Source organism: Accipiter gentilis, chromosome W, assembly GCF_929443795.1.
Source record: "Accipiter gentilis chromosome W, bAccGen1.1, whole genome shotgun sequence".
Taxonomy (NCBI): domain Eukaryota; kingdom Metazoa; phylum Chordata; class Aves; order Accipitriformes; family Accipitridae; genus Astur; species Astur gentilis.
In genome coordinates this window covers 14,158,948-14,182,797 of record NC_064918.1, presented here as the reverse complement: position 1 = coordinate 14,182,797, position 23,850 = coordinate 14,158,948, and the positions used below count along the sequence as shown (strand labels likewise).

Here is a 23,850-nt window from a genome sequence, read left to right as displayed (position 1 = left end):
AAAGAAAATTAAGAATATTTGGCAATAATTACAAGGAACAAGAATATGGAAACTACTTCAGCACTAAATATTTCTGTTGGTATGTTGACAACAGCAAGTATTGATGGATATAATTTTGGATGTAAAAACTAAATGTCTGTTTTGACAAGTCAAACAGGAGTAGACTTTTGGATCAAATACTATCAAAGACTAAAATTTTTATGAAAATGGTAATCTGTGGACCAAAATAACCTGCAAACTGCTGTCTTCTCCTAAGACGCATTAATAGGATCACAAATATGTTTTTATATTATACTTGCTATTTTGAAAAGTGATTGGAGTATACTACTAAATTAAAATCTTTTCTTTCTCAGTCTTTCTGTGGGTCTGTGTTTCTGCCTTGACAGTTGGTGTAATTACCATCAGTGACGCTTGGTCTTTCCAAGAAACTGCATCTTCCTCAGTTATTTTGTCAAAGGCTTATAGTCACCTTAAAACTTGCAATTCTATATTGCATCATATTCTTATGCCTCCTTGCTGCATGGTTGCTTCAGAAATAAAAATGGAATTAGTTTAATTAAAAGGCTTCCTTCTTTGTAGGCATTATTAGGTATTGTTAATAAGCAGCTGAAGTCTGCTGGAACATGCTGGATTTTGAACAAAGACCATCATAGAAAAACATCATGTCTCACATAATACTTATTACTACTCTAATCACATTAGTGTGCTAGTCTTCTATGTTTAATTTAAAAAACAAAATTAATTTAAGAAACAAATTCTGCATCTTAAGTGTTTACCAATAAGAGTATGATGAAACATACAGCTTTAACATTGAATTACAAATGTAACCTAAAATTTCTTAGTTACTTTTGCTGGTTTGGCTATGTTTTTGAACACTTGTTTCATGTGCTTTGCTCTTTGCCTTAAGTTTGTATAATTCTTCCCCAGACCTCCCATGCTGTTAAATGTATGGGTAGAATGGTAGCTTCCAAGCAAGTCACTCATCCCTAAAGAAAACACTTTCAGATCACATCATATAACCTGTATTACAAGAACAGCTGTGGGCAAGATTCTAAAAATTAGTATCCTGATCTTTTTACATGTTGTTTTTTGATGTTTTGGGTGGTGCTTTTTTTTTTTTTTTTAGATGAGAGACATTGTGTTGTCATTATAATATTAATACATTGGTGTCTCTTTTTTTTCTTAATAGATCAAAAAATATTTTGAACTTGAGCCACTTGCACATGGAAAGCGCTGGATTCTTAAACCCTGCTCCTTGGATGATATGGAGGCAGTAAAAGACAGCTTCTCCATTCTTATAAATTTGTTAGAAGAGAGAGACTTCGAACCTTCAAGAATGTGAAACACAAGAGTGGTTCTCCAGGCATCACTGTACCTGCTCATTCTGCTCACAGCTTAATTATGGTGTGGTATTAAGACTGTGCTGTGATATGTTGTTCATACACAGTGCAGAATGTACTTTTGTTAAAATAAATATTCTGTGAATCAGGTACACAGCTATTTCCAGTAAAGTTGTCTACACTACTGAAATAGGGAGTTCCTCTTGGTTTACCACTAGTTCTGCACACTACATGTTGCTTTCTTGTGTTACCATCATCCTTGATAGGAAATTTTGCACGCACAAAAATAACATAGTCTGCAAAGGAGGAATTCTAACTGATACATTGTTTTTTAAAAAATAACTAATGTCTTAAGGATTTGTGAGACTAATTTGTATTAGCTTGTTTACTGACCCTGCAGTCTGGAAAGCACAGCCACTGAGAACCTTAATAGGATACCTTAAAGGCAAGGAGTTTCATGTTAATGCAAAGGTTAGTCTGAAGTTTTACTAAATGAAAACACAATTGATGTGTTAGTTGATTCCTCTTCTAAAGTCACTGCATAACCTTGTCAAAGGCAGAACCATTATTTTGCTGGAATTTTCCTGAAAGGGAAATTAGCACACAGATGTGTGTGGGTAACAGTATTTGTGAATAGGTGGCATAAGCAGGTGGTCTAAGTAACAATATTTTTAGAAAATGCACAAAAATTGCATAAAGTAATAATTTTCATTGAAAGTAGTTTTCCATAATAGAAGCAAAGCAAATATCTGTTAATTCAGCTGTGGAGGCTTTATTACTAGTTAGAAGTGTGACTGATATTAAATAAGGATTGCCTCCTGTATCACTCACTCACAGAATACTACTGTTATTGCAACAGTGCCAAGGCATCTATACCATAATTAAGGACCTTCCAGTGTTTGTACTATAAGCTTCTCTTTTCAAGGGATTATAACTTGTTCTTTTAAACTTCCTCTAGGCTAAATGTTACAAAGACAAAAATGTATTCATTGGAAAGAACATTTGTAATACATTTGGAAAAATCCCATTTGGTTCCAGTAACACAGTGCATATTTCCTCTTTCCAAATTTTCCGCATTGTAGGTTTACAGTTTTTTTACTGCCTTTTGTTGTTTTTTAAAACCTTATAAAACAATTTCATCTGTTAAAGAAACATGCCAGGTCACTGGTTCACCATTAAGTCAGTCACAACAGGGTATGTGCAGATCAGTAACTGGAGTGGTGCACACCTTGAATGTCGTGCCTTGTGCATTCAGCTACCCTTGTGCATGAGTGTCTGCAAACACAAACTGTAGTGATGTGTCAGTGGTTCCTCATCAATTCTGCTTGTATTTTGAAACTTGTAACTCCTTTTTCAGGGCTTTAAGCAACATATCTTTCCACTCTGAGCATTTATTTTTTAAGTTTAAAGTTTGTTGTAGTTTCTCTCTAGTTTATTTGGGAATAAGAATATAGAAAGGATCAGCTTTTAAAGGCTTATAAAAGCCATTTCTCTATTATTTGCAATTGTACTCTTTGTTAAACGAAATATTTTTATAAGGTTTTTTTGTTTACTTTTCAGTTTCCATGGATTGGGAGCTGGTAAGCTCCTTGTTTAATTTTGTGATAGAATAGGCAGAAAGCCTGAAGGGCATCTCTTCTTGCTTTGTTTTTCTTCTCTTTCCTGCCAGGTCAGTCACCTCACTCCTCATACTCTTGGAAATACCCAAGAACTGGAACTGTTCATTTTAAAATACAGAGAGGAGCCCTATGTTGGTTCCAGTTCTCTCTGCACAGTTTAGATGGGACCCAGCTGCCCATCAGTTTCTCTTGTATGGGTTAAGGAGGCTCCTTTCCCTGGATTTAAAGAGGAACTGGATCTGATTTACAGTTCCAAACTCTCTCTCTTAGCTAACATGAGCTTAGAGGTTACAGAGTCCCCAGATTTCCACAAGGTCCCTGGATTTCTGTCCTGTTTAGGGACAATGACAAATAAGAAGTGGTGGGGAGGAAAGAATTATTTCCCAGAGAAGGCAGGCAGTTTAGGGAGGTAAAAAGGCATTTAGAGCTTTTACTGCTTTTTCATTGAGCATTAGTTAGAAGGTGAGAGATACATTTTTTTCACTGTTTTTCCCCTTCTTTCCCATATGTTATAGACCAAAAGGTATAACAAGTGAAAATAAGCCCAACTGTATTGCATTCTTGGAACTATACTTGTACCATCAGTAAGTCTGGTCCAAAGATGTTAGAGTTTCCGAGTTATATTTTTGGTCATGATTTCCCAACTATGCACTGTTGGAAGGTGCTACATGACTAACATACAAAAGGCCCAACTAGTCAATGAGAATATGGCTTTGGCATGCTTCAATGTCCACTTAGACTAGGACCTTTTGATGCTTAATGCTTTTTCTTTAGGAAAATGCCAACTGTACAGGAGCAGTGATTATTTTTTTTCCAAAATGATTTTGAATATGCTTTTTCTTACTAATATAGTGATCATTCCTCACCACAGGTTGAAACAATACCTCATAGCTGCTTAAGGCTAAGACCAATGCTTAACTTTACTTTGAATGTAGTTCTGTGGTTTTCTGTTGTGGATGGACTTAATGGATGTGTACCTTTTTAACATGTATAAACACCTTCACTTTTTTATGGAGGGATTAAAAATGTTCATAGCAGCTCATGTCACACTTCCTTGTCTAAATGTTCTTGAATGTTCTGGCTATGGTAGAATATGTAAGCACCATGCAGTTTTTATTCAGATGACCAATTTCAATTGCTTCTTTTTTAAAAAACTTTTCACATGTGTTCATCATTTAGAAGAAATAAACTTGGGCAGTAGGCTCTACTTTATATGCAAGTTCATTAAGGAGTGAACATTGTCTTTTTAAAAAAGATATTGTGTTTTAATGTTCTTTAGACATTCGTTAAATTACTTTGTGTGTGTATGTGTATGTGCCCACATTGGGCTTCTTCTCAGACCTGTGGCTGTCTGCGGTGTCTCAGCTGTCAGAATGAAAACATTATCAATCAGTATCCAACAACAGCTGGTTTTGACAAGCTTCTGTCTGCTGCCTAATGCTTTACAACTTGTCAATAAGACTTCTTTGTCTACCCACTCTGAGCTGGTAATCTTACTGCTTCCATGTTGTGTCCTGTACTTGTACGTCTAGCATTTGTATGGATAAAAGTTAAATCTTAGTGGGGTTTTTATATTCTTTCTTGCTGTATAATGCTCCATATGTATCTTAGCTTGCCTCTTCAAATGTGCTATACAAAAATCTGTGATTTATTATTTTAGTTAACTTCTTGCATTTCATTATATTTATAGAAGTTGCAGATTTTTGTACCATATTAGTTAATACAGTTGCCTTTTTGTAATGGCAATTAATTTATATTACAAAAGTTTGTATCTTTACTGTAGTTAAAAGTATTAGTTAACTGCCATATTATCTTGACTTTATACTAAAAATACAGTGTCTATATACAGAAGCTGGCCCATTCAAGTGGACAACTGCTGATATGAGGAACTTGTACTGTTTGTGATTTATACATGATTTCCACTATAGAAAAGAAAAGAAAAGAAAAGAAAAGAAAAGAAAAGAAAAGAAAAGAAAAGAAAAGAAAAGAAAAGAAAAGAAAAGAAAAGAAAAGAAAAGAAAAGAAAAGAAACACTGTGTAGACTTGAGTTGCTAAGTTTGAATTTCTTGAGTAGTGGCCAGTTTGGGAGCATGGCGTATTACCTTGATTTGGAATCTTCGAAATAAATTATTTACTCCTAGATAAAAACAAATATTACTGTATAAGCATTGCTAAATTATACATAGCTACACATTTGCATATATATATATATTTAAAAAATATAGAAACTTCAAAAAATTGGCTGATTTATTTCCACAGCAAGGTGTTGTTACTCCAGAAACATATCTGAAAGTTATTGCAGGTTTATTGCTGGAACAGAGGTTGGAATAATCTTTATAAAATTATTCCATAATGTTAAACTGGGGGACATGTTTATATGACTAGAAATTATTTTTTAATTAAATGACACAGCAATGTACATATACCAAAAAAATGCTGCAGAAGTTGAACAAAGGAAAATACTATGAGAAAAATAAAAGCTTGCTGAGACAACATCAAACACTGTTTGAGTAGAAGAGATTCTCACAACACAAGTTGTAACAGCTGATGGAAGTACAGCACTGCTGAGCTGGACTGGAGTTGCTGATTCAGCTCCTGAGGTATGCTTTTTTCATTTTATTATTTTTAAAGCTGCCTCTTACCGAGAATGAGATGGAAATGAAAGATTTGTAAACTTGGAATATTTTCTTTATTCTTTTGTTTCATATAAATAGGAACTGAAAAAAACTGCTAATCATGCCTCATTTGATAGCTCTTGAAAGAATTTTCATTAGCCCTTTGACCTAATAGTTCAAACAAATAAAAACATTGTTTTGTGTCAGCTGTAGGGTTAGTCATCCAGGGCCTAGGTTAACATGGGGATGAGAGAGAGTCACATATCCTATGTGAAAACAAAAAACGTACCCTTTTCAGTATCTGCAGTTGAAAAGAACCCCTGAAATCAAGTAGGGCTGCTGAATTCTGTTAGGTGAAGAGACTGAAAAAGATCATTACCCTTCTCAATCCTCAGCCCTCATGGGTGAACTGACTAACTTAATTGTGTGGGTTGGACTGAAGATCAGGTCTAATTTAACTAGTTATGAGACATTTATGCTTAATACTAGCTGCTTATATTTTAGCTTTTATCACATCTATATTTAGAGAAGCAGAAGTATGCTGTATAGTACTTGTTCATTCACCAGATTTCATAGGAAAATGTAATATGTTGTATTCTGGTGGGTTTTGATGGAATATATTCAGGACAGCCTCATTTGTGGAGTGTATATTTGTGTATCAAGCATGTTGAGCACTTCCATTTATGATGTCTTAAATATGCCTTCATTTTTGAATCACTGAAACTGTCTAGAAAAGGCAGATGTTCAAATGTGAATATTGGTGCTAACAGTAGTCTGTGCAGCTCCAGTTTTCTGTGGCAATGAGGTGGGGAGAACAGAAGGGACAGATTTTAATCATCTGGTTGTCCAGTGTTTAGCAAAAGGTCCTGTGCTGGTTTGGGATAATTATGGAAAATTAAGAATTGAGGGTATGAAGAGGAGGGATAACAGATAATCCATGCCCAGCCATACTATTTTTATGGGAATGGAGGGACTCATTGCCTGAAAATAGCCTGGTTTTGGTAAGGAGCATATTTGAAATAAAAAGCTATTATATAGTGTAATTTCTAAGCACAGAAACATTTACTCTCATATGAAAAATCTATATTTATATTTGAGAACCTGCCCACATGCTAATAAGAGGCATGAAATGTAGCTTTCTGTTATGCTTGTGTGCAACATAAGGAAAGTGATTCACAATTAATTTTCTCAATTCTCACTATTTGCTTGTGAGATAAAACTGACAAAAAAATAAAACCAGAAATCACAGGACTTCTTTTTTACCTGTCACCTTGAAATAGTGAAATGCTGTTGTTCATTTTTATCATTATGCCATGTAACTATAATTTATTGCATTTCAGTGTGCATTAGAAAGTATTTGCATGTATTAAGTAAAACAAGACAAAAATAAATCCTTTTGTGGTTTGGCAGCTTTCATGTATGAAGAACTGCCCTCTTTCTAAGGAGACATTTACCATTGGAGTACAGAAGTCTCATATTATAGCTTTTTTATCAATTGCCACTAACTGAAATGCTAAATCATGGAAATCCCAAACAAAAGATCTGGTACTGTCTAAATGCTATAAATATCTTGCATAGGCCTAAAGACAGTGTGGAGGAGAGAGCAAAATCATAACTTGCATATACAAGTTTTGAAACCAAACCAAGTTTAATGGCCAATCACACGACAAAGTACTTGGTATTTTAACAATGTGACAGTGTTGGATTTGGAAGGTTGATAGATTTTTTTCAGGATCAAAAGGGCATTTTGTAAAAAGTTTAATTTTATGGTAGGTTACATTTTGGGCCTGTCAACTTTCACACAGTCCCTTTAAAGCAGCAATTCCTGCTGTGTGTTAAGGTTGACACTTTAAAAATTTCTTTTCTAGAAATTAATCCATTCTGCATTCTGTTAGCATATACTAAAATAGCATTTCCTTTCCTGTGTCACCTTATCTCATTTACTTGAAAGCACATACCCATTTTCCACTAATGTACATCTTGCTATGTTTTGAAACAAAAGCTTCATGTGCATCTCATAGCAGGCTTTGTGTACTACCATGTTTAATAGCATATCCTCAGAGAAGGTTATGCCCCCAAAATACAAGTAAATTCCATTTTTTTTAACTTTTACATAGTGTTATTGTATACCTTTCAAAGACCACATTTCTGCCAGTATCAAAATTATGTATTTTTAATGCTTGTAAAAACAAATGTCTATTAGGAAAACTATATCAGAATTATTTTATTATAGCGTCCCTATGTATGGTGTCTTTGTAAGATGTAGAGATCCAAGATGTGAGTTGGATTGTACCATTTAAAATTAACACCAATTAAACTGCAGTATCTGGGAAATTGCTTTTTTTAACAGTGGAATGAACGATGCATTGTCATCATTGCTTCAATAATTACCTTGCTACAGAGAAAGAAATGAGCACTCATTGTCAATAATATAAATTATAACAGCCTTAGTCCATCTTTACTAAATTGCTTTGTTTGCCAATGAGATAGTTGCAATCTTTACTGCTTTACACATGTCAGTTAAAGTTGAAAGCCTTCCTTCAAGTATCTGAAACTAAGGTTAATTAAAAAAAAAAAGCTAATTGCCTTTCCTAAAAATATTTTTGTATATGATTTGCAGGAGTGTGACTGATGCAGAAAGTTCACTGTTTACCTTTAAAATATAGAGCATGACCTTTTGGTTGCAGTAAATACAGTACTGCAAGTCTGGTAAAGTCATCACATATACTAAAGGTATTGAGACCATTTACCTCACATTCCTCCCTATTGGCTTCCACAATTAACATGATCCACTGCTGAAAAAATAATTTTAGTTGTTAGTGATAAATGGGGTGCAATTGTCAATCAATCACAGAAGTTGACAGTATTATTTTAAAAAGATATTGCAAACAAATGTTTACCCAAAGATAGCAGTATGAGATTTTGTTCCTCTGGGGTCCCTCATTTCATTCACATGACAAGCTGACTTTAGTGCTCACTTTCAGACTAAAGAGCTTTTTTTTTCTTTTTTTTTTTTTCTGTAGCATGAAGAGTACCAAACACTCAAGCATCAAAGTCTTTAGCAGAACCAGGAACATTCCTGGTAGCCCCAGCTCTGAGATCAGAGACAGAACTTTAGCTTATTGGCTTTTTGTTTTCTTTTTTTGGTCTGATTGATGTGTGGACCTGAGGTTTTGGTTCAGGCCTGTCTCCATTGAGAGGTGCCTGTAATATAGGAGTCTACTATCATGGGCTATATAAATATCTTGCCTATTTTTAGTGGTTCTTTCTGATCGCTGAAGAATTTTAATATCAAGGTCAAATGTTGTGTGATGTTTTCATATGTTGACATATTGGTGACCTGGACATTAAAGAAAATGCATACAGTGTTTGTAGAGAAAAAAAATCCCTTATTTGATTTTTCCTTTCTCAATGATGAGTAGAAATCTTCCATAAAACTGCTTTGGGATGGTAAATCTTGTTGTTCTGATTGCTTGTGAGAGAATCAGCAGGCAGATTTGCCTTTAGGTTTGGGTCAAATCAAACAGAAAACTGTTTCCTCTTTTAAGTCTGGCATTTTATAATACCTGAATATTGGTGATTTGCCTGTTCTCAAGCAGTTCATCTATGAGAACCACTTCACATCTAACCTGATTGAGGCCTGAAGGAGGTGGTCTCTACTAATCAATGTTTTCAGTTACTGATTTGATCCTTTAATTCCTGCCTGCATGTAAAATTTAAAAAAAAACCCTTGGTGTTCACACCTGTTTATACTATTCCCTTCTTAGTCATGCAAGTGTGCCCTCAGAGTGGTTGTTGAGGCAGGCATAGAGTTCACCTTGCACTCAAAAGGATCAGTTCTCTCCAGATGAGCCATAGTATTGTGGCTTCTCTCTACCTGAGTGTGCGTGAAAACCCATTTCTCACCATCTTTCTGCATTTCTATATTTGCATATTTTGTTTTAGATTGCTGGTTCATGCAATAACTGATCTTTGATGATGGGTTTATCTTTTAGTAGAGCAGGAGCTATTACAGGAGGACTAGCTCTGAGGTTCAGTTTTATGACTAAAATTACAGGTTAAAATGCAAAAAATAACTAGAAAATGTAACTGTTAGTCAATGGGTTTGAGTATAAAAACCAAGATCAGGTATGCCCAGGTCCAGCTGACTGATCCTGAAAATGGATTCTCATTTGCTAATCTTGGAATTGAACCAGAAAAGTTGCTAAGAATAGACACAGGCTAGTTTAGCAAGAGGGGCACAGAAGGTTGGTCCAGTGTAATTGGAAATACAGGCCATGTATTGGGTTTGAGTGGCAAGGTTTTGGTAGCAGAGGGACTACAAGGGTGGCTTCTGTGAGAAGATGCTAGAAGCTATGTCTGACAGAGCCAATCCGAGCCGGCTCCAAGACGGACCCACTGCTGACCAAGGCCGAGCCCATTAGCGACAGTGGTAGCGCCTCTGTGATAACATACTTAAGAAGGGGAAAAAGTTACTGCAGGACAGCAATTGCAGCCAAAGAAAGGAGTGAGAATATGTGAGAGAAACAACTCTGCAGACACCAAGGTCAGTGAAGGAGGAGGGAGAGGAGGTGCTCCAGGTGCCAGAGCAGAGATTCCCCTGCAGCCTGTGGTGAAGACCATGATGAGGCAGGCTGTGCCCCTGCAGCCCATGGAGGTCCATGGTGGAGCAGATATCCACCTGCAGCCCATGGAGGACCCCATGCCAGAGCAAGTAGATGCATCCAAAGGAGACTGTGAACCCATGGGAAGTCCACGCTGGACCAGGTTTGCTGGCAGGACGTGTGGGCCCATCGAGAGAGAAGCCCACACTGGAACAGTCTGTTCCTGAAAGACTGTACCCCATGGAAGGGACCCATGCTGGAGCAGTTCATGAAAAACTGCAGCCCGTGGGAAGGACTCATGCTGGAGAAGTTCCTGGAGGACTGTCTCCCGTGGGAGGGACCCCACGCTGGAGCAGGGGAAGAGCGTGAGGAGTCCTTCCCCTGAGAAGAAAGGAGTGGCAGAAATAATGTGTGATGAACTGACCGCAAGCCCCATTCCACATCCCCCTGTGCCACTCAGGGGAAGGAGGTAGAGAAAACTGGGAGTGAAGTTGTGCCTGGGAAGAAGGGAAGGGTGGGGGGAAGGTGTTTTAAGATTTGGTTTTATTTCTCATTATACTACTCTGGTTTGATTGGTATTAAATTCAATTAATTTTCCCCAAGTCAAGTCTGTTTTGCCCGTGACGGTAATTAGTGAGTGATCTTTCCCTGTCCTTATCTCGACCCATGAGCCTTTCATTATATTTTCTCTCCTCTGTCCAGCTGAGGGGGGAGTGATAGAGCAGCTTTGGTGGGCACCTGGCATCCAGCCAGGGTCAACCCACCACAGGCCCCTATTGCAAATGGCACTGAGACCTCCAGCTCTCTGATGGGAAGCAGAGATTACCATCTGCCTGAACCTATGACCTGTAGACCATAAGGTATTTAATATGTGCGCTACAGAGCCTGAGGGGAGATGCCAATTTGATGAGATATCGATAGTGGCTCTACCTTGCCAGGTCATACCGACCTATGTCTTCTTCCAGAGAACAGTTCAAATGCCCAGCAGCTGCTGTCCCGGCAGAGTCCGCTGCTCACCAGCAGCATGGCTCTGGTGTGGGAGCCCCATGTAAGTTGTTACGAACTGCATGGGGTTCCAAGAGCCACAAGCCGTCCATGCCTGGCTTACTGAGATAAGCACTTTTCAAGACAATTAAAGAAATACTGAAATGTGAAAATCGGTAATGCTGGCATGCCTCCACACCTGTCATGCTGTGTTACAATTTCAGTCTTTGATTGCTGGTCCCATAAAGGTGTTGGTTTTTTCATGTTATTAAAGCAATTACAGTTATTATACTAAATTTGTCCTTTCTGAAGGGAGCAAGAACAAATGAGGGAGGATTTGCATACAAATTGAGCCTGGATCTGGGGGGAAATCACGGCAGACCTGTTCAGCAGACAGATGAGGCAATGAGGAGACGTAAAGGAGCATGGGCAGGAGCCACCCTCCTTTTCAGCCCTTTGCTGGTGACCCTTTGAGGAATGTCTCCTGTCTGGCAGATTCATTTGAACTAGATACAGTTTGGTGCACTGTCATCCCAGGCAGAGTAAAGCCCACTCCTTGGTTGGTTGGCGGAGATGTGAAAGGCCTCCCCTTCCCTGGGGCAAGGCCTTTCCTCCAGTGCAGCACTCATATCTCCCTACTGCTTCTTTCAGAGAAGTACCTCCATGTAACAGCAACTGTCCCCCCTGTACTTTCGGGCATACCAGCTTGCCTCAGTAATGGGAGCACCTGCATCTGAGCAAGCTTTGTTCCCCTTAGAGCTGGCAAGCCGGGCCTTGGTCAGCTGCAGCAGGGCTGCGCCATGTGTTGCGTCCCAGGAAGGGCATCAGATTGCTGGTGCAGGTGTCTGTAGTTCAGAAGTGCAAGATGATGCAGATGATAGGTTTCAAAGCTGTTTTAACTGACAACAGAGTTGGCTTTTGGGCATGGGAAGCCATTTACAATGTGCCAGTTTCCCAGCGTGCTTACCCTTGTGTTTCTTTAACTGCCAAGGTTAACCTGCTCTTGCTGTCTGGGGACAGGGAGAGGGTGTTTCTTGCTCACAGAAATGCTATCAAAAACTTAGGAAACGTTTTGATTTTTTTCCCCGGGTCTGATTTTTATGCCCCAAGTCACTGCTATTTAGAGTGTGCTCCCATGAAGATCAATGGAGTGAAGGAAACATGAGTGCATGGCCCCCTCCAGGGACTTGAGCTCAGAGCTGTGCCACGTGCATTGTCACCTACAGCCTTACAATTCCTGGGAAGTCCCTGCTCACCAGCATCCTGAAGCAATACATTGTTTTGACTTAAAAAATGAGCATTGGGGGGGGGGGGGGGGGGGAGCACAGATGTGAACAATGAATTCTTAAATATTAGTCCTATCTCTGGCCCTTGCTTCCTCAATTCTTTGAGCCTCTCCATGGATATGATACTGTTTTGCTGTTGCTTTGAACATAGATATGGGGCTTTGGGGATGCATTAACTTTTGTGAAATGCTCAAATACACCAGAATGTGGGATTTTCTGATAGCTATGGGGCTCATGCCTTTACTGGCATGTAAAGATATAGCCTATAAACTTTGTGTTGGCCACCTTCCACCCAGAGATGTAGAGAGAAGTTTCTAAGTACTTCGGATTCCACAGCTGCCTCTTTAAAAGAGAAACTGCTGGGTAACATGGAAACTAGAAGTTTTGCCACTTCAAGCAATCATCAAATTTGGGAAAGTTTATGATCTGGTTTAAATGTTGAAATTTGACCCCTTTGTTAGGTTTGGACTAGTATCAGCCCAGCAAGCCTGGTAGTGAATAACTGATGTGTAAATTAATTTTCTGATTTCACTAGTAGCTGAATAGTGTATCTGCAAAATATATTACTTGCAAATGAACCTTTGGATCATTAGGTTGTCCTCACTGACACTGCCCTGGACCGCGCTGTTTAAATAAGGAAGGATGCTGTTGTACTTTATTCAAAGTAATGTCATTTGATGTTAAACTAGATGCTTTGAATTCCTATAGATGTAAAAAAATGTAGTCTTTTTTGTTTCTCTTTTTTAGGAAAAAAAAATTTTTATAGTTGTTTTTATAAGTGGAAGAATGTTCTGAAGTGGTGTATCTTCGTGGGTCAGCATTTTCAGCTATATTATAGGGCAAGAACCAAGTTGCTTTCCTGACATAACATTTATAACCCTAGGATATCAAAACCAATAAAGGTATGTTGCATTGTTCATTAAAATTAAACTGGCAAAAGTCTGTCTGCTTAAAGGTACGTATTACTTTTTTAAAAGTCTTTAACTGTAACAAGTGTAGCAGACATCCTAAATTAGAACATGGTGATGTTGGATCATCTCCTTAACTATTTTGAAGAGTTCTCTCTGTTGCTGAGTATCTACTGCTTAACCATGACAACTGTTCTGCCTTGCAAGATTGATCCAGAAATAATAATTTATTTCCATAGCTAAGGTAAACCAATGATATAGAAGTTATTGGATGGGCATTCAAATACATGATTTTTGTTAAGTGGTTACCAGCTTTTTTACTGGGGTATCTTCCGCCATAGCTGCAGAAAAAATAATTTCCTTTTTTGCACTATGCTATTTAAAATTGAGAAAACAATTGAAAGGATAATGAGGCAGGAAAGTTAACTTTCCTTTTCCAGGCAATGAAGAGAAACCACTTGGCAGGTAAAACATCCTGCTCTAGAAATCCTGGTGGACTCATTGATTTACAAATATCTATTCAGTTTTCACAGTTATTAAACTAGAGGTATTAAGATTTAGAGGCTATCACCAACTGGGTTTAGTCACAGTGCAAGTAATAAAATGTCTCTAATTTCATATTTTTGCTGAATTTTTAAAACAAATAATCAAACTTTTACTTCTGACCACTCCATGGGTCAGTAACCTAATAATAAAGAAAATAAACAGCTCAGGCTTCTGAAACTCAGTGATGTTTGTGAATATATTTTTCCTTATATAGTATTTGATCTTTAAAGAATACAGAAATATTTTTCTCTTTTTAAATCAATATTTTAAAATGTTTTACTCGCTATATTCATTGCTAATTTTGCCTTGATGAGAATTTTTTCATAGATTACTCCCATAATTAGCAAATATGCTAATTTTTGCATTGCAACTGTACGAACTTGTTCAGAAAGAATTTTCTGCTGCAATCTGTTCCATCAGAAACCTGTTGCATACAAGGTTCTCCAAAGCAAACTCTTTCAAATATGTTTCTGTGTTCCTAGTGAAAAAACAGATCTCAGAATGTTCAAATAACATACAGTATGTTTTTATTTAATGCAAAGAGATGCAAGAAAAAAACCATGTTGACCTCTCTCCAGTAAGTTTTCTCAAAAACATTGCAAAATACATGTGAAGTCCCTTGGCTTATTCAACCTTTTCAGATCCATCAGTCTCCTGAGTAGCTAGACACATGTAGAGTCAAGTGGGAGTACAGACAAGCATGTGGATACCACCGCTGTACTGAGATATGTAGGCCTCCATATGGTAAGGTAAATGCCATAATTTTTTCCCCATTTTAAAGTTTCCTATGAGGAGAGTTCATCATTTAGCCCTGTCTGTGGTTACAGAACAAAGGAAAGATCTTTTCTATATGCATTTTATAAAATAGCTTTTTCATTTAATCATTTATGGGACATTATAGCTGGAATACATAAAATGTTACAATATTTATTTCTCCTTCAGAATTGTTGGGTTTTTTCTTCATCTATAGAAATTACCTGCTCTTACTGAGCAGTGTCTGATCTGCACATCTGTATTCTGCAGTTACTTTAACACCACAGTATATCATATTCAGTTTCTTGAACTAAAAATATTGGAAATTCAGAAAGAAAAATATTACCAAAGTAACTTCAATAGAGCGCTATAGGGAAGATTGATGTGCATGCTCAAAATGGCACTCAGAGAAAATGTTGTGTTGAAAAACAATAAAAAATATTACATTGACGTTTCAGAGGATGTAAATGTGAGATTCTGTTATCAGAATTGCTTTTAAGTCAGATATACTTACCTACAAGTTAATTTATTTTGAAACTTTGTCATCTATCCTCATTTCCCTTTGTAACACATCTTTTCCAAACAGTACATGGTCTGGATTTCCTTCTCAGTAAAATTTCCTGTCCTCCTGCAGTTATCCCCAGTGTCAAAATTAGGGCATAACTGGCCCACCTTTATGCTAAAGCAGTTGATCAACCCTCTTATGGTGACTTACAGTTCTTGTTTTTCAGAGCTATGAGGACCATGGTGCTGATGATCTCAGAAAACATTGGGATTATACCTTTTCCCCTTCATCTGTGAATCCTCTTCATGTCTGCAGCATTTATACTGCATGTAATGAGTCTCCAGTGACCTTCAATGGATGAAAAGACAGAGCAGAAATATTTGGAGCAAGGGAGCATTTCCACAGCAGAGTGACTGAGTGCAGGGTAAACTTGGCAAATCCATACAAATTGACTAGAGGGGATGATGAGTATCACCTTCCCTCACTTAGGGCAAATGTATTTCATAAACAGATAATTAGTTTCTTGTTCTAGCACTTGCAAAACAACCCCCTGATCCTTGGTCATGGTATCCTGGACTCAGGTCTTGAACTCAGGTAGAAGGGGTAAATTTCTTCTCTCACTTTGGCCAGCCAGATCTCTCTGCTTGCCTCCTTAACCCAAGGCAGACAGTTTGTTGGTTTTTTTCATCTCAAGGCAATCGTGCAGTTCTCTGAGCAGGTAGGTCTAGTGCCCACCCAGAAACTTTGACTGGTTCAGAACACTGATCCTCATCTTATCTGTTCAGCTAAAAATGTAGAAACCCAGTAAGCTTTCATTAATTTCCTGCTTCACTTCTTGATCTTCAAGACCCTAAAAAAGGCCCTAACATCCAAAGGACCATACCTCATTGTACAGCCCTAGTAGCTGTGAGGCCTGGGAATGCCTTGAGCAGTGACCTCTGGGTGTCTGCAGGCAGCATCTTTGCAATGAGAGGTGGTGTCTGTGGCACAGTTCAGCACAAAGGCTGACTAATGTCACAATTTAGCTCCTTTAACAGCATGGCACAATGCCAGTAGCTCTGATCAGACCATTGCCAGAGAACATCTCAAAATCATTCTGGGAAATATTTCTTAATTGGCTACTTATCTCAGATTCCCTCTTACCCTTTCAAGCAATTGACATCTTGCTGGGAAAAGAGCAGTTTTGAGAATTTGTTGTACAACAGTTTTGGGAGTATTAAGGAAGTGGTGTTGTCTTTCAAGGCTGCCAGTTATGTCTGGAGCTTCCACAGAAGCTCCATTAGTATGTCTGATAGGAGTCAAGACCCATCGTGCTGCTGACATTCAGGCCATCATCACATGAACTATTGTTTACAGGTGTATGTAACAGTTTGAAGTATGCATGTTTTTAGAGGATGACTGCTACATGACTGTGGTGGGTTGACCCTGGCTGGATGCCAGGTGCCCACCAAAGCCGCTCTATCACTCCCCCTCCTCAGCTGGAACGGGGGAGAGAAAAATATAACGAAAGGCTCGTGGGTCAAGATAAGGGCAGTTTAATAAAATGATAGCAAAGGTCGCGCGCGAAAGCAAAGAAAAAACAAATGATGTTACTCTCTACTTCCCATCAGCAGGCGATGTCTGGCCACTTCCTGGGAAGCAGGGCTCCAGTACGTGTAGTGCTTGCTCCGGAAGACAAAAATGCCCCCCCCTCCGTCTCCCTTCACTTAGCTTTTATATCTGAGCTGACGTCATATGGTATGGAATATCTGTTTGGTTAGTTTAGGTCAGCTGTCCTGGTTATGTCCCGTCCCAAGATCTTGCCCTGCCCCAGCCTGCCATTGAGGGGAGGGCAAAAATGTTGGAGAGACAGCCTTGATGCTGTGCCAGCACTGCTCAGCAGTAGCCAAAACACTGGTGTGTTATCAACACCTTTCTAGCTACAGAGCTGCAGAGCACAGTGCTATGAGGGCTGCTATAGGGAGTACTAACTCCATCTCAGCCAGACCCAATACAATGACCTGTAGCTAAAATATTTTGCCACCCAGACAGAACAACAGTTAAAATAGATTAAGCCATTTCAATATTTCCCCATTTTTATCTAGGTTTTTATGTAGTGCCCTTGAATGTGATGTCTGGGCAGTACTAGCTGTTAGCTCTCTAGGGATGATGTTTTGTCTGATATAATGGTAGTTAATCTATTTCTATCACTTCTCCTCCTCACATCAATATTTAATCAATGCCATAGTTTTGTGTGGTTGGAACATCCTGACTTATCATCATTGTTCTCCTATGGCTCTTTACCAGCCCACAGAATTAAGCCTTACAACATCCTCTACAAAAGTGAGGACATTTTTCCTTCCATTTTGCAGAAAGGGAGATCAAATGCAGTGATTTTGACTTGAAGATAATCCAGACTCTGAAGCAAAGCTGGTGTTTGAACATAGGCTTTCACTGTAGTGCTTTCCTTATGCAACTAAGGCCTTCCAAAGATGAGACCATCAAAGCAAGGTTGTAATCCTGTCATGTTAAGCTTCTCAAAACACTTTCACTTTGGTAACCCAACCAAATTTGTCTGGTAACAAGAGGCTTGATTTCACTAATCTCAATTAGCATGTAGTCCTGTTATACCTTGTGAACACTTATGACTCTCTTCTGCAGCTGTTTCAGAGGAGACAAGGCGGTGTCCTAGCATGGCTTGGATTTTAGTTTTGTCAGAGGAGTCCTTTGGAATAAAAGCTAAGTTTTGCATTGCAGTAAAAATGGAGAAAATGTGTGTACAATAGTGTAATTTCACCTGATACAGGAATTGTATACTTACATCTTGGCTCATATTAAGATGAGGATTCAACAATGGATTTCAAGAAAGACTAATTTTAAAATCTTTTGTCTAAGCAGTTCATAGATTTTGGCATTGTCTTGTTGATGCATTCTGTACAAGAAAGGATCTATTGGATGTAGTTAATTTCTTTCAGCTGTAGCTAAACATTCACATGTATCTTTTGAACAATGTGAACTCAAACCCAGTCAGCCACAAAGAAAGGATATCTGTTCACAATTTAGAATCTGTCCTATTACATATTTCAAACCCTCACTATTGAATTAAATTATGCTACCAGCTATCTCAGATTTATGGACAGTTGATGTTGTTATTTAAATGTATTATTCATGTCTTTACTATAATTCAAATCAATTAGTTTCTAATTTTCAAGTAATATGAAGTTCCAATTTGCATATAAACTAAGTTGTGGAACAGCGTACTGTGATTCTCAAAGTTCAAACTGATTCTATTTAAAACCAAATAGGTTCATGCAACTATTTCAGCCTCAAATATTTTGTACTATGTTAAATTTATTTACAGTTTTAGTGGAAAAATAGTGACAAGGATTAAAGGTTTCGTAAACAATAAGTTATTTAAGATTAAATAACTTATTTTTAAATGAAAATATACTTGCAAATAAGCTGTGCCACAATTTTATATTTCTTCTGAACATGATATATCCATCTGTACAGTTATCCCTGACTCACCAGAGCTGAATAGCAACTGAGCAGTGGTAGTACCATGCAGTGAATCACCAGTACCACTTCTTGCAAACCATACTTGGTTTTTCATTATATCTGTATCTACCCATTGGTCTTCATGATCTGAAAGGATTGCATACAGATGTATTGCAGCAGATGCTTGATTTAGGAATACATGGGGAGAATATATGCCTACTTTATTTCTGGTTTCCTTCTGGAGTTGTTTTCTCCATGCTACTTCATACAAGATTAATTTCCATCCATCTTCTTTTCCACGACACTGTCCTAATCCTTTCCAAAGCAACCCTTTGGGTTGATGTCGTGGTTTCAGCCCGGCCGGTAACAAAGGACCACGGAGCCGCTCGCTCACTCCTCCGCCCCCCTCCGGTGGGATGGGGAGGAGACGGAGGAGAGAAAAGAAAAAGAAACTGGAACCTCGAGGGTTGAGATAAAGGCAGTTTACTGGGACAAACACAAAGAGATTACAACAACAACAACGGCACTAATGAAAAAGTATACAAAAAAAAGTGCTGCACAGTGCAACTGCTCACCACCCGGGACCCGACGCTCCGCCACTTCCCCCACCGAAAAAGAAGAGACTACCACCCGGCCCGCTCCCCATTTATATACTGAGCATGATGTCACATGGTATGGAATAGCTCCTTGGCTAGTCCAGGTCAGCTGCCCCGGCTATGCCCCCACCTCCCAGGTTCCTGTAAAAATTAACTCTATCCCAGCTGAACCCAGGACATTATCCACCCCTTATTCTATACCATCTACATCATGCCCAGATCTTACATTTTCCAATCAACCACTACCACTTTCCTTGTCATATATAAGTATATGGAGACCCTCCCACCACACACACACTCAAATAGTATTCCCTTAGTTGATGGGCAATCCCTCTAATGTGTCCATCAATTTTATTTAGTCCATGACTTTGGGGCTCCATCTGTTGTAACAGTTCTTCAGGATAAGAGAGATGGTGTGAGATGTTGGGTTGTTGTATGCTGCCTCTGGAACTTGTGGCTAGTACATTTGGTGCAACTCATGCCCTTGGTCTGCAGGTCGAAGATGTTGATCTTGAGGAAATTGCTGGGTGCCAGTTCAAGTTCTATCACTGTTGTACTTGGCTCAGTTTCAAAAGTCCATCCTGTAGTCATTTGGATAATTCTCACAATAATACCCTTGATATGGCATATAGACACTATAGATAAAATGACATGCATTGGCAGGTTATTTAGCAGTTAAATATCATACAGCCCAATTCACTGGCTATTCTCTCCCAAAATCAAATCTCCCTGAGGTACACATCGAACTTCCCCATCCTTCTGCATCACCCACCAGGTGTACCCAGGTCCTTGAGCAAAAACAGCCCCTTGAATGGGTTTGCTTCTGCTTGAGGGAGGGCTAACCCAGACTGTCTTTCCTAACATACTCCTCATGCGCACTACAGGGACTTAATCCCCTTCTACAGTATGTGGAACTCTTGGTTGGGCGGGGCCAGCCCGACTGGCGGATCCTCTAGTATTAACTGACTAGGTGGCTTTTGTTAAATGTGTATCCCAATGCTTGAAAGTTCCACCCCCCATCGCTCTCAATGTAGTTTTCAGCAGTCCATTGTACCGTTCAATTTTTCCGGAGGCTGGTGCGTGATAAGGGATGTGATACACCCACTCAATGCCATGTTCTTTGGCCCAGGTGTCTACGAGGTTGTTTCGGAAGTGAGTCCCGTTGTCCGACTCGATTCTTTCTGGGGTGCCGTGTTGCCATAAAATTTTCTCTTCAAGGCCCAGGATAGTGTTCTTGGCAGTGGCATGGGACACAGGGTATGTTTCCAGCCATCCAGTGGTTGCTTCCACCATTGTAAGCACATGGCGCTTGCCTTGGCGTGTTCGTGGGAGTGTGATATAGTCAATCTGCCAGGCCTCCCACTGTTTATATTTCAGCCATCGCCCTCCATGCGACAGGGGTTTTTGCCGCTTGGCTTGCTTAATTGCAGCACATGTTTCACATTCATGCATGACCTGTGCGATAGTGTCCATGGTCAAGTCCACCCCTCGATCGCGAGCCCATCTATATGTAGCATCTCTTCCCTGATGGCCTGAGGTATCAGGGGCCCACAGAGCCATAAATAGCTCACCCCTACGTTGCCAGTCCAGGTCCACCTGAGACACTTCAATCTTGGCGGATTGATCTGCCTGCTGGTTGTTTTGATGTTCTTCAGTGGCTCAACTTGCCACAGTGCGGCAGCCCAGATGGGTTTACCTCTGCGCTGCCAGTTGCCCTTCTTCCATTGCTGTAGCCACCCCCATAGGGCATTTGCCACCATCCATGAGTCAGTATAGAGATAGAGCACTGGCCACTTTTCTCTTTCAGCAATGTCTAACGCTAGCTGGATGGCTTTCACCTCTGCAAACTGACTCGATTCACCTTCTCCTTCAGCAGTTTCTGCGACTAGTCGTGTAGGACTCCATACAGCAGCCTTCCACCTCTGATGTTTTCCCACAATGCAACAGGACCCATCAGTGAACAGGGCATATTGCCTCTCATTTTCTGGCAGTTTATTATACAGCGGGGCCTCTTCAGCCCGTGTCACCTCCTCCTCTGGTGACATTCCAAAATCTTTGCCTTCTGGCCAATCCGTGATCACTTCTAACATTCCTGGGCGACTGGAGTTTCCTATAAGAGCCTGTTGTGTGATCAGTGCAATCCACTTACTCCACGTGGCGTCAGTCGCGTGATGTGTAGGGGAGACCCTCCCTTTGAACATCCAGCCCAGCACTGGCAGTCGGGGTGCTAAGAAGAGCTGTGTTTCAGTACCAACCACTTCTGAGGCGGCACAAACTCCTTCATATGCTGCCAAGATCTCTTCTTTAGTTGGAGTATAGCGAGCCTCGGATCCTCGATATCCTCGACTCCAAAACCCCAGGGGTCGGCCTCGGGTCTCCCCAGGTGCTTTCTGCCAAAGGCTCCAGGTAGGGCCATTCTCCCCAGCTGCAGTGTAGAGCACATTTTTAATATCTTGTCCTGTCCGGACTGGCCCAAGAGCTACTGCATGAACAATCTCCCGCTTAATCTGTTCAAAGGCTTGTCGTTGCTCAGGGTCCCATTTAAAATCGTTCTTCTTCCGAGTAACTTGGTAGAGAGGGCTTACAATTTGACTGTAATTTGGAATATGCATTCTCCAAAAGCCCACAACACCTAAGAAAGCCTGTGTTTCCTTTTTATTAGTCGGTGAGGACATAGCTGCTATTTTGTTGATCACGTCCACAGGGATCTGACGACGCCCATCTTGCCATTTTACTCCTAAGAACTGGATCTCCTGTGCAGGTCCCTTGACCTTACTTTCTTTTATGGCAAAACCGGCCTTCAAAAGGATTTGGATTATTTTCTTCCCTTTCTCAAAAACTTCTTCTGCCGGGTTGCCCCATACGATGATGTCATCAATGTACTGCAGGTGCTCTGGAGCTTCACCTTTTTCTAGTGCAGCCTGGATCAGTCCATGGCAAATGGTGGGGCTGTGTTTCCACCCCTGGTGCAGTCGATTCCAGGTGTATTGGACGCCCCTCCAAGTGAAAGCAAACTGAGGCCTGCACTCCGTTGCCAGAGGGATTGAGATAAACGCATTACCAATGTCAATTGTGGCATACCACTTAGCTGTCTTTGATTCCAGTTCATATTGAAGCTCTAACATATCTGGCACAGCAGCGCTCAGTGGTGGCGTGACTTCATTCAGGCCACAATAATCTACTGTTAGTCTCCATTCCCCATTAGATTTCCGCATGGGCCATATGGGACTATTAAAGGGTGAGTGAGTCTTTCTGATCACTCCTTGGGTCTCCAATTGGCAAATCAGCTTATGGATGGGGATCAGGGAGTCTCGGTTGGTGCGATATTGTCGCCAGTGCACCGTTATCGTAGCAACTGGCACTTGTTCTTCTTCAACCATTTTTTGTTGTCCCTTACGATAATGGCCAGATTGAATTCTAGCTGAGCTTTTGCCTTTCTAATTTCCTCTCTGTATGATCTAACAAGATCCCTGTACTCCTCCCAAGTTATCCGCCCTTTCTTCCAGAGATGATAAACTCTCCTTTTTTTCTTGACTCCTAGCAAAAGCTCCCCATTCAGCCATGCTGGTCATTTTCATCGGCAGTTCATCTTGAGGCACATGGGAATAGCCTTGTCCTGAGCCATTAAGATTTCCTTCTTGAAGAATGTCCATCCTTCCTGGACCCCTTTGCCCTTCAGGACTGTCTCCCAAGGGACTCTCTCAACTAGTGTCTTGAAGAGGTCAAAGTTTGCCCTCCGGAAGTCCATAGTGGTGATTTTGCTGATCAACTTCCTTGCCTCACCAAGAATTGAGAATTCTATCATTTCAAGGTCGCTAAGCCCAAGACGGCCTACGACCATCACACCTCCCACCAGTCCTTCCCTGTTCGTAAACAGCAGATCTAGCAAGGCTCCTCCCCTGGTTGGCTCACCCACCAGCTGTGTCAGGAAGTTATCTTCCCCACACTCCAGGAACCTCCTAGACTGCTTACTTTCTGCTGTGTTGTACTTCCAGCAGACATCTGGAAAGTTAAAAAGTCCCCCACAAGAACAAGGGCACACAATTCTGAGACTACTGCCAGCTGCTTGTAGACTTATTCATCCATCTCTTCAACCTGGTTGGGTGGTCTATAACAGACTCCCAGCACAATATCTGCCTTGTTGGCCTTCCCTCTCATCCTCACCCATAAGCACTGCACCTTGTCATCACAGTCGTGTAGCTCTGTACAGTCAAAACATTCCCTAACATAGAGAGCCACCCCATCACCTCTCCCACCTTGCCTATCCCTTCTGAAGAGCTTGTAGCCATCCATTGCAGCACTCCAGTCATGGGAGTCGTCCCACCATGTTTCCGTGATGGCAACTAAGTCATAGCTATCCTGCTGCACGATGGCTTCCAGCTCCTCCTGTTTATTGCCCATGCTGTGTGCATTGGCATAGATGCATTTGACCTGGCTTATCGAATCCACCCCCAACATCGGCATACTTCCCCCAGGCTCATCTCTGGTGCACCTAGTTTTATCCCTTACCCCCTACAAACCTAGTTTAAAGCCCTTTCTATGAGCCCTGCCATCTCATGAGCGAGGATTCTTTTACCCCTTTGAGATAGCTGGATACCATCTGTCGCTAGCAAGCCC

The 23,850-nt window shown here is 40.2% G+C and overlaps 2 protein-coding genes across 2 annotated transcripts in view; both read left to right on the top strand.

The window, feature by feature from the left end:
• Positions 1–4,514, top strand: part of LOC126035290 (ADP-ribosylation factor-like protein 15) — a 278,079-nt gene extending 273,565 nt beyond the window's left edge. Inside the window, exon 5 of the mRNA XM_049793722.1 lies at positions 1,190–4,514. Within this exon, the coding sequence (XP_049649679.1) occupies positions 1,190–1,342 (153 nt within the window). The 3' untranslated portion in view covers positions 1,343–4,514. The remainder of the gene's footprint in view (positions 1–1,189) is intronic.
• Positions 1–23,850, top strand: part of LOC126035287 (uncharacterized) — a 546,802-nt gene that overhangs the window by 224,050 nt on the left and 298,902 nt on the right. The window lies entirely within an intron of this gene.